This window comes from Choloepus didactylus, chromosome 3, assembly GCF_015220235.1.
Source record: "Choloepus didactylus isolate mChoDid1 chromosome 3, mChoDid1.pri, whole genome shotgun sequence".
NCBI lineage: Eukaryota > Metazoa > Chordata > Mammalia > Pilosa > Megalonychidae > Choloepus > Choloepus didactylus.
In genome coordinates, this window is record NC_051309.1 from 51,912,710 (window position 1) to 51,929,694 (window position 16,985).

The window sequence follows — 16,985 nt, forward strand, 5'->3', positions numbered from 1 at the left end:
CATTCTGGAGGGTATTGTTATGCATTATATAAATGTCCCTTTTTAGTTTTTAGTGTTTTGGAATACCTAGAAGGAAATACCTGAAAATACTGAACTACAACCCAGTAGCCTTGATTCTTGAAGATGGCTGTATAACTATATAGCTTACACGGTGGGACACTGTGATTGTGAAAGCCTTGTGGCTCACACTCTCTTTATCCAGTGTACGGACAGGTGAGTAGAAACATGGGGACAAAAATTAAATAAATAATGGGGGAGGAGTGAGGGGGGTGCCTTGGGTGTTCTTTTTTATTTTTATTTTTACTCTAATTTTTATTCTTTTTGGAGTATTGAAAATGTTCAAAAATTGATTGTGGTGAGAACCACCCTGGGGGGATGGCGCTCACCTGTGACATAGCACAGTCATCCCTCAACAGAGGACCCGGGGTGCACGGCCTGGAAGAGGGACCCACTTGCAAGTCTCAGGGGCCATATGTCAATACCAAGGACTTGTGGGTCAGTGGCAGAGACAAACTGTGGCAAGACTGAACTGAAGGATTAGACTATTGCAGCAGCTTTAAATCTCCAGGAACATTAGGGAGATTTGATTGTTAGAGCCACCCCTACTCCCTGACCACCCAGACACACACCCCAATTACACCAATTACACACCCAAGACTGGTACCTCAATTGGACCCCACAAGTCTCACACCCCCACTCACCACAAAGACAAAGTGAGGGAGACCTGGCTTGAGGGGAATAGGAGGCTCGTGGACACCACCTACTAGTTAGTTAGAGAAAGTGTAATCCACGAAGCTGTAGATCTTACAAAATAGAGATAAGAGTTTTAATCAGTCTACAAACCCTAAAAGAATCCTATCAAGTTAAGCAAATGCCAAGAGGTCAAAAAAAAACAGAAAAATTTCAAAGCATATGAAAAAAACTGACGATATGTATAACCCAAGCCCAAGCACCCAAATCAAAAAATCAGAGGAGACACAGTACTTGGAGCAATTAATCAAAGAACTAAGATGAACAACGAGACCATGGCACAGGATATAAAGGACATGAAGAAGAGCATGGCACAGGATATAAAGGACATCAAGAAGACCCTAGAAGAGCATAAAGAAGAAACTGCAAGAGTAAATTAAAAAAATAGACGACCTTATGGAAATTAAAGAAACTGCTGACCGAATTAAAAAGAATCTGGATTTTCATAGTACAAGACTAGAGGAAGCTGAACAACGAATCAGTGACCTGGAAGACAACAGAATGGAAAATGAAAGAACAAAAGAAAGAATGGGGAAAAAATCAAAAAAATCAAAATGGACCTCAGGGATACGATAGATAATATAAAATATCCAAATATAAGACTCACTGGTGTTCCAGAAGAAGAAGAGAAGGGTAAAGGTCTAGGAAGATATTCAAAGAAATTGTTGGGGAAAACTTCCCAAATCTTCTAAACAACATAAATACACAAATTATAAATGCCCAGCGAACTCCAAATAGAATAAATCCAAATAAACCCACTCCAAGACATATTCTGATCACACCGGCAAATACGGAAGAGAAGGAGCAAGTTTTGAAAGCAGCAAGAGAAAAGCAATTCACCACATACAAAGGAAACAACATAAGACTAAGTAGTGACTACTCAGCAGCCACCATGGAGGCAAGAAGGAAGTGGTATGACATATTTAAAATCCTGAATGAGAAAAATTTCCAACCAAGAATTCTTTACCCAGCAAAGCTCTCCTTCAAATTTGAGGGAGAGCTTAGATTTTCTCAGATAAACAAATGCTGAGAGAATTTGCTAACAAGAGAACTGCTCTACTTGAGATACTAAAGGGAGCCCTACCAACAGAGAAATAAAGGAGAGAGAGATAGGGAGAAAGGTTCAGTACTAAAGAGGTTCAGTATGGGTACATTAAAGGACATTAAGAGAGAGAGGGAAAAAATATATATGACAAACATAAACCAAAGGATAAGATGGCTGATTCAAGAAATACTTTCAAAGTAAGAACACTGAATGTAAATGGATTAAACTCCCCAATCAAAAGATATAGATTGGCAGAATGAACCATCAATATGTTGCATACAATACACTCATCTTAGACACAGGGATACAAAGAAGTTGAAAGTGAAAGGATGGAAAAAAAATATTTCATGCAAGCTACAGCCAAAAGAAAGCAGGACTAGCAATATTAATCTCAGATAAAATAGACTTTAAATGCAAGGATATTATGAGAGACAATGAAGACCACTACATACTAATAAAAGGGGCAATTCAACAAGAAGAAATAACAATCGTAAATGTTTATGCACCCAATCAAGGTGCCACAAAATACATGAGACAAACACTGGCAAAACTAAAGGAAGCAATTCATGTTTCCACAATAATTGTGGGAGACTTCAACACATCACTTTCTCCTATAGATAGATCAACCAGACAGAAGACCAAAAACAAAACTGAAAACCTAAACAATCTGATAAATGAATTGGATTTAACAGACATATATAGAACACTGCATCCCAAATCACCAGGATACACATTCTTCTCTAGTGCTCACGGAACTATCTCCAGAACAGATCATATGCTGGGATATAAAACAAGCCTCAGTAAATTTTAAAAAAATAGAAATTATTCAAAGCACATTCTCTGACCACAATGGAATACAATCAGAAGCCAATAACCATCAGAGACTTAGAAAATTCACAAATACCTGGAGGTTAAACAACACACTTCTAAACAAATCAGTGGGTTAAAGAAGAAATAGCAAGAGAAATTGCTAAATATGTAGAGACAAATGAAAATGAGAATACAACATACCAAAACCTATGGGATGCAGCAAAAGCGGTACTGAGGGGGAAATTTATAGCTCTAAACACATATATTAAAAAGGAAGAAAGAGCCAAAATCAAAGAACTAATGGATCAACTGAAGAAGCTAGAAAATGAGCAGCAAATCAATCCTAAACAAGCAGAAGAAAAGAAATAACAAGGATTAAAGAAGAAATAAATGACATAGAGAACAAAAAAACAAGAGAAGATAACACCAAAAGTTGGTTCTTTGAGAAGATCAACAAGATTGACAAGCCCCTAGCTAGACTGACAAAATCAAAGAGAAGACCCATATAAACAAAATAATGAATGAGAAAGGTGACATTACTGCGGATCCCGAAGAAATTTAAAAAATTATAAGAGGATATTATGAATAACTGGATAATGTAGAGGAAATGGACAATTTTCTAACACATGAACAACCTAGACTGACCAGAGAAGAAACAGATGACCTCAATCAACCCATCACAAGTAAACAGATCCAATCAGTAATCAAAAAGCTTCCCACAAATAAATGCCCAGGGCCAGATGGCTTCACAGGGGAATTCTACCAAACTTTCCAAAAAGAACTGACACCAATCTTACTTAAACTCTTTCAAAACATCAAAGAAAACGGAACACTACTTAACTCACTTTATGAAGCTAACATCAATCTAATACCAAAACCAGGCAAAGATGCTACAAAAAAGGAAAACTACAGGCCTAATTCCCTAATGAATATAGATGCAAAAATTCTCAACAAGATACTTGCAAATCTAATCCAAAGACACATTAAAAAAAATCATACACCATGACCAAGTGGGGCTCATTAGCATGGCAGTATGGTTCAACATAAGAAAATCAATCAATGTATTACAACATATTAACAAATCAAAAGAGAAAAATCAAACGATCATCTCAATAGATGCTGAAAAAGCATTTGACAAAATCCAACATCCCCTTTTGATAAAAACACTTCAAAAGATAGGAATTGAATGAAACTGCCTCAATATGATAAAGAGCATATATGAAAAACCCACAGCCAGCATAGTACTCAATGGTGAGAGACTGAAAGCCTTCCCTCTAAGATCTGGAACAAGACAAGGATGCCTGCTGTCACCACTGTTATGCAACATTGTGCTCGAAGTGCTAGCCAGGGCAATCCAGCAAGACAAAGAAATAAAAGGCATCCAAATTGGAAAGGAAGAAGTAACACAGTCATTGTTTGCGGATGATATGATCTTATATCCGGAAAACCCTGACAAATCGACTATACAGCTACTAGAGCTAATAAATAAATTTAGCAAAGTAGCGGGATACAAGATTAATGCACATAAGTCAGTAATGTTTCTATATGCTACAAATGAATAAACTGAAGAGACACTCAAGAAAAAGATACCATTTTCAATAGCAACTAAAAAAATCAAGTACCTAGGAATAAACTTAACCAAAGACGTAAAACACCTATACAAAGAAAACTATGTAACTCTACTAAAAGAAATAGAAGGGGACCTTAAAAGATGGAAAAATATTCCATGTTCATGGACAGGAAGGCTAAATGTCATTAAGATGTCAATTCTACCCAAACTCATCTACAGATTCAATGCAATCCCAATCAAAATTCCAACAACCTACTTTGCAGACTTGGAAAAGCTAGTAATCAAATTTATTTGGAAAGGGAAGATGCCTCGAATTGCTAAAGATACCCTAAAAAAGAAAAAATGAAGTGGGAGGACTTATAATCCCTGACTTCAAAGCTTATTATAAAGCCACAGTTGTCAAAACAGCATGGTACTGGCACAAAGATAGACATATTGATCAATGGAATCAAATTGAGAATTCAGAGATAGACCCCCAGATCTATGGCTGACTGATCTTTGATAAGGCCCCCAAAGCCACTGAACTGAGACATAACAGTCTTTTCAACAAATGGGACTGGGAAAGTTGGATATCCATATCCAAAAGAATGAAAGAGGACCCCTACCTCACACCCTACACAAAAATTAACTCTAAGTTGATCAAAGATCTCAATATAAAAGACAGTACCATAAAACTCCGAGAAGATAATGTAGGAAAACATCTTCAAGACCTTGTATTAGCCGGCCACTTCCTAGACTTTACACCCAAAGCACAAGCAACAAAAGAAAAAATAGATAAATGGGAACTCCTCAAGCTTAGAAGTTTCTGTACCTCAAAGGAATTTCTCAAAAACGTAAAGAGGCAGCCAACGCAATGGGAAAAAAATTTTGGAAACCATGTATCTGACAAAAGACTGATATCTTGCCTATATAAAGAAATCCTACAACTCAACGACAAGAGTACAGACAACCCAATTATAAAATGGGCAAAAGATATGAAAAGACAGTTCTCTGAAGAGGAAATACAAATAGTCAAGAAACACATGAAAAAATGTTCAGCTTCACTAGCTATTAGAGAGATGCAAATTAAGACCACAACGAGATATCATCTCACACCAATTAGAATACCATCTCACACCAATTAGAATGGCTGCCATTAAACAAACAGGAAACTACAAATGCTAGAGGGGATGTGGAGAAATTGGAACTCTTATTCATTGTTGGTGGGACTGCATAATGGTTCAGCCACTCTGGAAGTCAGTCTGGCAGTTCCTTAGAAAACTAGATATAGAGTTACCGTTCGATCCAGCAATTGCACTTCTCGGTATATACCCATAAGATCTGAAAGCACTGACATGAACAGGTATCTGCACGCCAATGTTCACAGCAGCATTACTCACAATTACCAAGAGATGGAAACAACTCAAATGTCCTTCAACAGATGAGTGGATAAATAAAATGTGGTATATACACACGACGGAATACTATGCGGCTGTAAGAATGAACAATGTCGTGAAACATATGACAATATGGATGAACCTTGAACATATAATGCTGAGCAAAACAAGCCAGACACAAAAACAAAAATTACATGCTACCACTAATGTGAACATTGAAAAATGTAAAACAAATGGTTTTTTATGCAGAATATAGGGGGACTAGTGACAGAGAGCAATTAAGGAAGGGGCAATGATAACCCAGTAACAACAGATCAGCTATCGTGGGTAAATTTAACATTCTGGGAATGCCCAGGGAAGACTATGGTCTATTAATTTCTGATCGTATAGTAGGAACAAGTTCATAGAAATGTTGCTTTATTAGGTTACTTTCTTGGGGTAGAAGAGGAACATGTTGGAAGTTAAGTAGTTGTCTTTTTTTTACTCCCTTGTTATGGTTTGTTTGAAACTTTTTCTATTGTATTTTTAAAAAAATTTTTTTTATATAGTTGATTTAAAAAAAAGTTAATTAAAAAAACAATGAAAAAAATATGCAGAGCCCCCTTGAGGAGCTGGTGGAGAATGCAGGGGTATTGGCTTCCCCACCTCGATAGTTTCTGATGTGCTCACAGACATAGGGGACTGGTGGTTTGATGGGCTGAGCCCTCTACCACAGGACTTGCCCTTGGGAAGACTGTTGCTGCAAAGGAGAAGCAAGGCCTCCCTACAATTGTGCCTAAGAGCCTCCTCCTGAATACCTCTTTGTTGCTCAGATGTGGCCCTCTCTCTCTAGCTAAGCCAACATGGCAGATGAAATCACTGCCCTCCCCTCTTCGTGGGATCAGACACCCAGGGGAGTGAATCTCCCTGGCAACATGGAATATGACTCCCGGGGAGGAATGTACACCTGGCATCGTGGGACGGAGAACATCTTCTTGACCAAAAGGGGGATGTGAAAGGAAATGAAATAAGCTACAGTGGCAGAGAGATTCCAAAAGGAGCCGAGAGGTCACTCTGTGGGCACTCTTACGCACAATATAGACAACCCTTTTTAGGTTCTAGTGAATTGTAATAGCTAGCAGTTAATATCTGAAACTATCAAACAACAACCCAGAACCCATGAATCTTGAAGACGATTGCATAAAAATGTAGCTTATGAGGGGTGACAATGTGACTGGGAAAGCCATATGGACCACACTCCCCTTTGTCTAGTTTATGGATGAATGAGTAGAAAAATGCGGGAAGGAAAAAAGCAACCAACCAACCAAACAAAGGCACCCAGTGTTCTTTTTTACTTTAATTGCTCTTTTTCACTTTAATTATTATTCTTGTTATTTTTGTGTGTGTGGTAATGAAGGTGCCAGGAACTGATTTTGGTGATGAATGCACAACTATGCAATGGTACTGTGAACAACCAAATGTACGTTTTGTTTTGTATGACTGCACGGTATGTGAATATATCTCAATAAAATGAATTAAAAAAAAAAAAAAAACACCATGTCAATATTGTCCTTTACCTTTTAGTCTGATTTACCATAGTCCTAACCAAGTCTGCTTCTTCATATCTCTAATTGAAGTCTGAGCTCTTTTTCAAACTATTTAACATTTGCTTTTTGTGGTAATGCTGACATTCATACAGCTGCTGGACTCTGGCTCTGAGTCTCAGATGTCACACAGATAACCAAAGTTCCAGGGACCAACCAGATTATACACAAAAAGTTCAACATCTCAGAATTTAGAAATAGCCATTCAACTGAGGAATAGATGTAACTGTTTTAAGAGCTTACAATACAGGAACCTTTACAACAAGCTTCACTTGATAACCTATGGAACCCACCACAGTGCCCTCCAGATGGGTTGTACCATTCTACTTCCCCACCAACAATGATTAGGTACATCCCTATCTCCACTGTTTATATTAGGCATTTTTATTCACACACCTTACATTCCTCCTAAGTAAACAATAAATGGTTCCCTGTATAATCACATAGTTATGCATTCACCATCATTTATATGAAGACATTTCCATTTCTTACACAAGGAAAGAGGAAGAGGTGAAAAAAGAGAAAAGAACAAAAGAAGAAAGAAAAAATGACAACTAAAAATGAACAAAAGAAAAAACGGTATTAAAATATCACAACAAAATTGATTGTGGTGATGAATGCACAACTATAGAGTGGTATTGTGAACAACCGATTGTACCCTGTGGGTGACTGTATGGTATGTGAATATATCTCAATAAAACTGAATTTTAAAAATGCAAAAAATCCAGCTGTAATAACTACTGCTAACATTCTGAACAGTCTCTAAATTTTTTTATATATATTTCACACTTTTTTAAAAATGAGGTGATACTATATTAACTGGTATATAACTTCATATTCTTTTAAGTAAGTATAAGCATTTACCCTTATCAAATATGTTCACACATCATGATTTTATAGCTGTACAGTATATCGTATAGATTTATATGTATTAATTTCTTTGAACAATTTCTTGTTAAATCTTAGGTTATTTCCAATTGTAATTAACACTACAATGGAATCCTAAAACACAAATATGTATGTCTATCCCTTTTGTTAGTCTTAGTACTTAATAGGACTAAATCCTAAAAATTAGGTGAAATATAAATTTAAGAATATAATTTAAAAGTTTAAGGAATAACAGTAAACTAATTTTAAAAACTTGACTACACTGTAATATAACTAACAAAAATTAGTTCTTTTCATTATGACACTTTGCAATTGTGTGATAAAAACACAGGCATGTAACAAATTGCATAAACTGGCAACAGCAGTAAAAATCAAAGCCAGTTTCCTAGTTTGGGTGACCCCCAAAGCAGAGACTGAGATAATGACTTGGATGGGGAGAGGACAAGACAGGAGAAGAGGAAATGTCAACAATAGGTATGTTGTTGAGCTGATTACCTCTAAGGGTAAATAAGGCTCACTCCTGCTGGGGACTCTGTAAGGAACCCATAAAACACAGCTTTGACCAATCCACCCCACTCCTAAGGGAGAGGAGGCTGGAGCATTCATCTACCAATTCCCTTTGGCTTACTGTTGTCCCAAGGGTATTAATCGCCCTGTGCTTCTGTACCACACCTGTGTACTGGCCAAATCAATTTCCAAGGGAAAAAAGGCTTGAAAAAGAAAAAGAAAGATACAAGTGTTTAAGGTGTGACTGTACCCACATACAGAAAGACTACTCATCCACTGCAGTTGAAATCAGAATGGACCAACCAGATGTGGGGATGAGCACTCAAAGGCACCTGCTTCTGCTTCACTAACCTATTCAATCTAAGTATGTTAAATTTCTGATTCACTCTGAATGACCAATACATTTCATCTAGCCTCATTTTCTTTCCCTAGGCAATGCTGATTTAATAGCAGTGGATTAATCTGAGGTCTAGATGTTGAGTCTATTATATTTAATCACCACTTCCCCCTTACTTCTTTCATTAATGCTCTTTTAAATTTACATGTAGATTACTTTCCCATTAAGCTTCTCTCAGGACATGAGCTATGTCTGAATATATCTGCTCCCCAGTGACCCTAGCTACATCCCATGGTGCCTTCAACACAGGAGAAGCTCACAAACAGGCAATTAGTGCCACTTCTAAGCTCTACTTCCTTGAAGGCAGGGACAATATCTACCTCTATTTTAATCTACTTAATGTAATGGAATATAGTACATTTTAACATGTCAGTATTTATAAGGATCTCTGCAGTATAGATGCTAAAAATGCTTCATCAAATTGAAATGTGCATTTAAAACAGATGTTTGCTTTGGTTATAGTAATAGTGCTAAAAATATTAGATGTTCATTTAGGGGTAATTTTGAAAAAATTACAGATGTACAAAATGAAGACTAATTTATATACAAAATTCTCAAATGAAGCAACTTTAACCAAAATTAAACAAAAAATTAATAAATGGTTAAGTATGGTAGACACAAAATAAGATATTTTAGGTTACATAGATTAATATTAGATAAGGGGAAAAACTTACTGCTTGGTTTCTCTTCACTGAAGCAATACAAATCAAACATGTCATAGCCCCTGCTTGAAAGGCTTCATTTACATATTGTTTTGTTCGTTCTAATTCACATATATCTCCATCTTTAAATTAAAAAATTGAAAATCTGTTAAACATCTGAAAATAACAAATTCACTAATAGCATTGTATTCTTAGTGTCTAACAATCTCAATTGCTCAAAGTATAGCTCAAAATCAAGGAAGTTATAAAAGAAAGTAACCTATGAGCTGCCAAAAGGGCATAAAATCCATGCATTAACTCTCATGTACTTTATTCAAAAACAGTATCTCAGTCCTCTCTCCAAGGGTTTTGCTTTTATTGCTGTTAAACTCCTTAACAAATTTGGTGTGGGCAGAGCCATAAGCAAGAGAAGCAAGAGGTAAAGTAAAAAGGGAAAGCATATAACAAAGAAAAGTGTGAAAGGAACAGAAAAGTAAAAGCTAAGAAGTGTCATTTAGTGTAAAACAAGCACATTTTGTGTTTGTGTGTGTGAGTGTGTCTACTGGTACACAGCAGAATCTTAAAAATTTGTTGAACAATGAACATGTAAATCTCAGAAGATCATGAGGTTATTATAGTACAACAACCCTGTTTCATTAAGTTACATTCACTGTATCTGCTTAAGAGGCAGTATACACAACTTTTTTGAAAAAATTACTAAACTATTTCCATTATGCAATTATTGAATCCTTATTTGTGAGACACTGTATTATTAGAATTTCATACAGATTAAGTAAGCTACCGCTATCCTCATTTTACAGATGAGAAAACTAAGTTACAAAACTAAGTAACTTCAATTTGACTCCAAAGTGAGCACCCTCTTAACCACTATGCTGTGCAGAAGACGGGGTAACTGCAGAGGGGTTCAAGAAATAATAGGAACCGCAAAATGAAAGACAGAAAAACTACCAGAAAACACACATGACACCAACAGGCCAGTAGTCTGAGTCAATTTAGTTTAAGAGAAGTAAGCCTACATGCTCTTTAGTACAAGAAAGATAGTTCAGTAAAGGCTGTCTGAGCCTCCAAGAAAAGTAGATTAATAGCATAAACAACCCTAAGTACAAAACTTACCAAGGCAATAAATGTTGACTGGTTCAAGCCAAAAACTAAGTTACAAAGAAGAAAAATTAAATAGGACACTGGAAACTCTTTACTTTTTAAAATGACCTAAATAAACACAGCACTTACAAAAACTTGACCTACCATGATATAAGCATAAGTGTAATTTAGGGTATTAAAATAATTGTAAAAGCACTCCCAAAATTATTAAATATTATAAAACTATTAAAGGCACTTGCTTTATTTTAAATAAAATAATAGACATTGACATTTTTTAAGTATCCTCAGAAGCAGACAATCATATTCTGTGTGCTCATTTTGTTTTTCAGTATAATTGGATTTAACAAATATATAACATTTTAAATTTCATCTACTTTATCCACTAACTGGTCTAAAAGAATGTAAGAATAGGATGAAAGAGGCTTTTAACAAAATAAAATCTAACCATATATTAATAAAATTTATGTAAAATTTCTGTGGAAATTTTACTAAGGTTTGGCTACAGCATTAAAATATACTGCCCAGCATGTCACAGTGGATAGTATGGCATTAAAGTCATGCATTTTAAAAAGATCACCCTGGCAAACGAAGAAAAAAAAAAAAAAAATGAGTATGAGGAGGCCAAGACTGGAAATAGGAAGTACCAGTTAAGAGGCAGTTACAGTAGGTAAGGAAGAAATGAACTTGAGCAAGTTACCACATTTGTCTCCATTTTCTCATCTATAAAATAGTAATATTAATTGTATATACCTCCCAGAGTTATCAGGTAGATTTAATTCACATATTAAAAGGTTTATAGGGGCCTGAACTAAGGCAATGATAGCATGCCGGGGGAGGACAGCGTAAATTTAGGAAATTTAGGAAGTAAAACTCATCAGGACTTGGTGACAATTAGATTGTATCACTTTTAAAAGTCAATGTTCATGTCCAGGTTCAGCAAGAAAGCGCGCCGCACTTGATGGCATGTCTGCCATGGGCAGGGGGTGGCATGGCAGTGAATGACAACCCTTGGGGCTGTGTATGTGTCATCTTTGCTTTCAGTTTTCTGGCATGGGTGGGTGACTGGGAAAACTGTGGTCTACAAACTGAGAGTTAAAAAATATTTGAGAAGAAATGAGATATCTTTCAACAGAAGCTCAATGTGTCCACAGGCCAGTTAGATAGAGATACCATCAGGAAGTTGGCCACACAAGTCTGAAATTTAAGAATCACAAAAGTGCAAAAGCTACACTTAGATTTTTAAAAAATGAACTCCTTTGATAAAGTCCGCTGTGTTCAAGTCACTACCTTGAGATGGGAAGCATCTCTTTACTCCAGCTTTCGCTGGTCTTAAATCAAATGATCAGACTTTGGTATAGGCATAGTGTAGAATATAAACAAATGGGGGTCAAATAGTAATGAATTTGACACAACAGAATAAGAAAACTTACCTTAACATTTTAAGAGGAAAAACAGATTAAACAATAAAACGTATGCATATGATATATTTTTATGATACATTTTCCTAAACACTAGAAGAAATAATAAGTTATATCACTAAATTTCCTATTTTAAACCAAAATCTGCTGCTATCTAGGAGCAGAAAAAAAGTTACTTTCTATGAAGTCCTCTAGAAACAAGAAACTGTTTAACCTTATAGCAACTTTTTATTTAACTTTTCTCTGGCTGAGCTAGTCTTCTCAGTCAAGCTCCCTAATGTTAATTTCTTAGCACAAAAGGTAAACTGGTAATCTACATGGCAATGTGTACCTATCTTCTTGATTCCATAAATCAGGCAATTAGCTAATCACCAAGGTCCTAGCTGGGTAAGGGGTAGGGGAACTACTGAATTGTTCTGTCTAAAGACCTGATTAACTCTTATGCTCTTGAATTGCCTTTAATCTAACTCATGAGTAAACTCTGCTGAGCTTCTGATACTTGACTTACTGTTATACTAACAGTCCTGAATCCTGACATCACTGGCCTTACAATTCTCAAAAAAAAAAAAAAAAAAAAAAAAAAGGCACAATACAATAACTAAGGAAAACATCAGTAGAGTGTAGTGAAAGAGAACAGCTGATGTGGTTTTGGGGGCTTATGATGAAGTAAATACAGGGAAGATGAAGAAACAGATAAATTTTTTGAAAATAAAAAAAGAAGCTACAGTAGAAAATAAGTCAAAGAATCACGTTCACAAAATATCTTTAAAATTATAGCAAACACATATATAGCATATACTATGCAACAGATATGACTACAAGTACTTTACACATAGTGAATCATTAACTCTAACAACTCTAGGGTAGTTACTATCATTATACTCATTTTATGTTGAAGAACTAAAACCATAAGAAGTTAAATGACATGCCCAGGTCATCCTGCCAGTTAAGTAGCAGAGCCAGGATTCAAAGTGTGGCAGTCTGGCTCCGGAGTCAATGTTCTTAACTACTTTACTATGCTGCCTTTTAAACATAAATAGGTTGAGGGGCAGTCTAATTTACCTTATAATTTTTCAGCATTTGTACAGAAAATGCAATTGGCCTTGTAATGACCCAGAAGCTAAGTAAACTATGTTTAAGCCCAGCTCTGCCATTAACTAATTGTGTAACTGTAAGTAAGTCACTTCTCCTCTGTAGAGCTGTTCCTAGAAAACTTCTAAGGTTTCTTCTAGTTCCAACAAGATGATAAAATAAGAAAAAGAACTGAGCAAAAGTATGAACACATATTACTGATATAAGGGTATATAAACAACATGATATATACCTACAAACAATTGATAAATGTTGATAATACATGCAAGAATGTTTCTAATAATGATTTTAAAGTATAAAATGTGGAAAATTTAAGAATATTTACAATAAAAAGAATCCAATTTTATACATGGTACCAAATCATACACAGCAAGATCACATTGGTCCTCACTCACAAAAATAAAAGTAACTTTGAACAACCCTAATATATACAAAAGAAAATGTGATTAAACACTTCAAACCTGAAGAGACTTAGATTAAAAAAAAAAAAAGTTATGAAAATCAGATGTTGTGAATAAGATATAAAGGAATAAAGTCAAGAAACTGAAGTTGACCTTAAGACACATTTAAGATGATGAAAGAAAAAGAAATGAAGAATAAATTTAAAGGGTTACCCTCCTCAGATCCAATCAAACTCCAACCAGGAACTTCCTTGACCTGACTCATCCCTCAGAGCATTCTATGAAATGCCAAATAAATATATATGGAGAACTTGTAGAGCCATATAAAAGCCAAGTTGCCACTTTATTTGCTTTATAGAAAGAATAGCATATAACCTAAATAGCAACATATAACTCAAATAGCAAAACGTACAAAAATTTAACTCTAAAACACAAAAATGCTCATTCTTACAGTGCAACAACTTTTCTCAAAGAGTAAAGGCGTTACCAAAAAAATGCTAGGTATATATTGTCATTAACGTCAAAATAGTCAAAATTAAAAAGATCAGTACCTGTCTGAGTTGTGTATGTTATAAATGTATTAGCAACTATTTTTCCCTGCTTTCCTTCAAAATCTTCATCTCCTTCTTCCTCAGACGAAGAACTAAAGTGTTCTTCAACAAGTTTTTTGGCTGCAGCTTGATTAGCCTTCTTTATTTCCTCAAATTTCCTCTGGGTCATTAGCTCTGTTTAAAAGAAAAAGGTTTTCACTTCTGCAAAACAATCTCTTTTCAAAAAGTAAGGCATAATGTATTAATATATCATTTTTAAACATCCATTTCAAAGTCACCTTTGGAGCATTCTATTTTATGAATATCCATGGGAAAAAGTATTTTCTGTATTTCTTGATATATTTGCTTATTTAAAATTTAAATTACTAATTTAAAATTCACTTTATGCTTGAAAACTAATGAGCCACTACCAAGATAAACTTTCTTATTTTGGGTGCTGTATTTTTACTTAATAATGTTTTAACTTTTATTTCCCTATGAAATGTTTTCCTTTTCTCATTGCAATCAGTTTAGGTGGGGCTTATCCAGTATTTCAAGTAAAACTTCTGAAAAATGTATACAGTGCCTACCTAAATTCTTTGAGTTTTGAGAGAGAAGTAGTTTTAAGATATATGATATATTGATGTACAGTAAGAGATGATAAATATCACTAATCTATGGGAAATTAGCACTTAGAGATATATAAGAAAAAAGATCAAGAGACAGATACAATGAAAATGTTCATAAACTGATAAATGTATCTATGTAAGATCAGCTCAAGAAAAATTAGACAAGTTGGCACAACTACCTTCCCATACATTATTTCTCACAGTCAAATCTCAGTTATTCAAGTAAAGAATGCTTACTTTCCTTCTATCCAAAAAAATCAAGAAAGTTTACCAAAACTATTCATAGGTCGCCAAATTTTATACCTCACTACCACCATAAATTCAGTAAAGGCAAGCTAAATGATGCCGTCTAAATTTAAAATTAGCTTAGGAGAAGCTAAGAAGCTCAATTTTGCTACCCTCCCAGAATATACATTCTGAAAACTACACTCCAAACACAAAAATGACAAGGATATCCCCACCCTCCACCCTCATGCACTCTTCCAATAGTGTGGACAATTAAAAGCTGTTGTGTAAGTACACTCCAGCTTCACTACATATCCAACAAAAGCAACCCCAAATACACCCAGGAAACGAACATGAAATTTGTGAATATGAACCACAATTGAGTAAGGTGCCACTAACTCAAATGCTTACCAGGGCATGTACAAGTAAAGTCAATAAATAAAGGCAAGCTGGTAAAGATGGAAAATAATTACTGGTCCCAGATGTAAGAGACACAATATGGGAAGTACTGTGAAATGGATTGACAAACCCAATCAAAACAGAATTTCTGAGACTCAGTGCAGCTGACTGTTGCCATGTCCAAAGGTCCACAAGCCACAATATCTTGTTATTTTTCAAGAAAATCTGCTAACTAGATTTTTATGAGATTTAAAAAAACAAAACAAAACAAACAAAAACGCTGGCAACCAAGTCAGATTTAAAGCATTGTATTAACCAAAGAAAACAAAACTACAGTGTAAATAGATCCTCAGGCCACAATCCTTTACTGATTTAGGGATTCAGGCAGGCAAAAAAAGAAAAAAATAAAAGTGAAGGGAGGAGTACTGGAGAAGTAACAAAGTTAAAACCAATGAAAATGAACGAGGTGTGACGCGACTCTGCCTAGAATGCCGCAAAGACTAGCTGTCTGAAAGATTTGAGAAGTAGGGCCAAAAATAAACTCCCAAAGGATGAGGCAAGAAGCAAATGAGAGAAGGCCAGGGTAGTCCTGACTAGCAAGTTCCTTAAAAAGCATCCAGGTGAGGCTGAAGACGGGAGTCATTCTCACCACTGGCTACCGAAGTCTGCGAAGCTTCAGATCCCGTGGGGCTGCGCCCAGCTGAGCCACCTACAGCCGCGGCGGCGGCTCCTCTGGGGCTGGGGCCAGGACAAGCTGAGCTCACCCACCCCTTCTCTCGCCCTCCACCGACGCCGCGCAGAGAGACTCCATTTCCCGAAGAGGGGGCCGCAGTGGCTCGCCCTCGGGCTCGGCCTCTGCCACCGGCCACCTGGCGCCAGGAAGCTTCCATCCCTGCAGAGGGAAAAAAAAGAGTGGAAGGCGAGTGAGCTGAGGGTGCCGAAGCGGGGATCAACGAAGGCAGTGAGGAGAACCGGTGTGAGGGGTCGGGGAAGCTGGGTGCCTGCAAGACTGGGATGGGGTTGAATAGTCGCGGCCCTGCCTTTCCCGGAGGGCAAGTCCCCGCTAAAACCGGGCATTGGAGATGAACTGCAGACGGAGAGAACTAGGCAAAGAAATGGACCGCGGGGCAAGAAGCACCCAACGCCTAAGGGAAAGACCCCCGGAGAAAGAAAGCACCCCCACAGCGTGAGGGAGAGCGCGATGAGGGAAAACCGACAAACTGACCCCACCGCTCCCGCCGGGAACCAACTGCGATAACGGACCCCACAGAAGGTTACGTCTCCTTACCGACGGCGCCCGCCCCCAGCGACTACAACTCCCAGAAGCCCCGGCCGAAGGGCCGCAGAACGCGTGGCAGCAGAAGCAGCTTCCTTATCCGCCAGGGTGCTCATGCGCGAGGGGTGGACCTACGGCAGTGTGCGACGACCGAGCCATTGGGAACTACATTTCCCGGCGTGCTCTGGGGTTCGGGAGAGGCCCGCGCCCAAAGAGAGCGCCAGGTGGAGAAAATGGGCCGCCCGCCCGTCACCACACAACCGCCTCTCCAGCCCATCCCTCGTGATCTTGGCTCCCAGAGGATGCTGGTTCTTCCTTCCATCCTG

General features: G+C 37.0%; 1 protein-coding gene across 6 annotated transcripts in view; it reads right to left on the minus strand.

The window, feature by feature from the left end:
* NFXL1 (nuclear transcription factor, X-box binding like 1) overlaps window positions 1-16,686 on the minus strand; it is a 110,164-nt gene extending 93,478 nt beyond the window's left edge. For 2 of the 6 annotated variants that reach the window (XR_005215855.1, XM_037829742.1), the window contains exons 1-4: window positions 16,672-16,686; window positions 16,033-16,275; window positions 14,152-14,325; window positions 9,601-9,710 (exon numbers count right to left, since the gene is read on the minus strand). Coding sequence is in view for 5 of the 6 variants with exons in the window: in XM_037829742.1 (XP_037685670.1) it covers window positions 9,601-9,710; window positions 14,152-14,325; window positions 16,033-16,273 (525 nt within the window). In the remaining variant the exon portion in view is untranslated. The other 4 variants (XM_037829746.1, XM_037829745.1, XM_037829743.1 and 1 more) reach the window with 4 other exon arrangements.
* Between the last annotated feature and the right edge of the window lie 299 nt (window positions 16,687-16,985).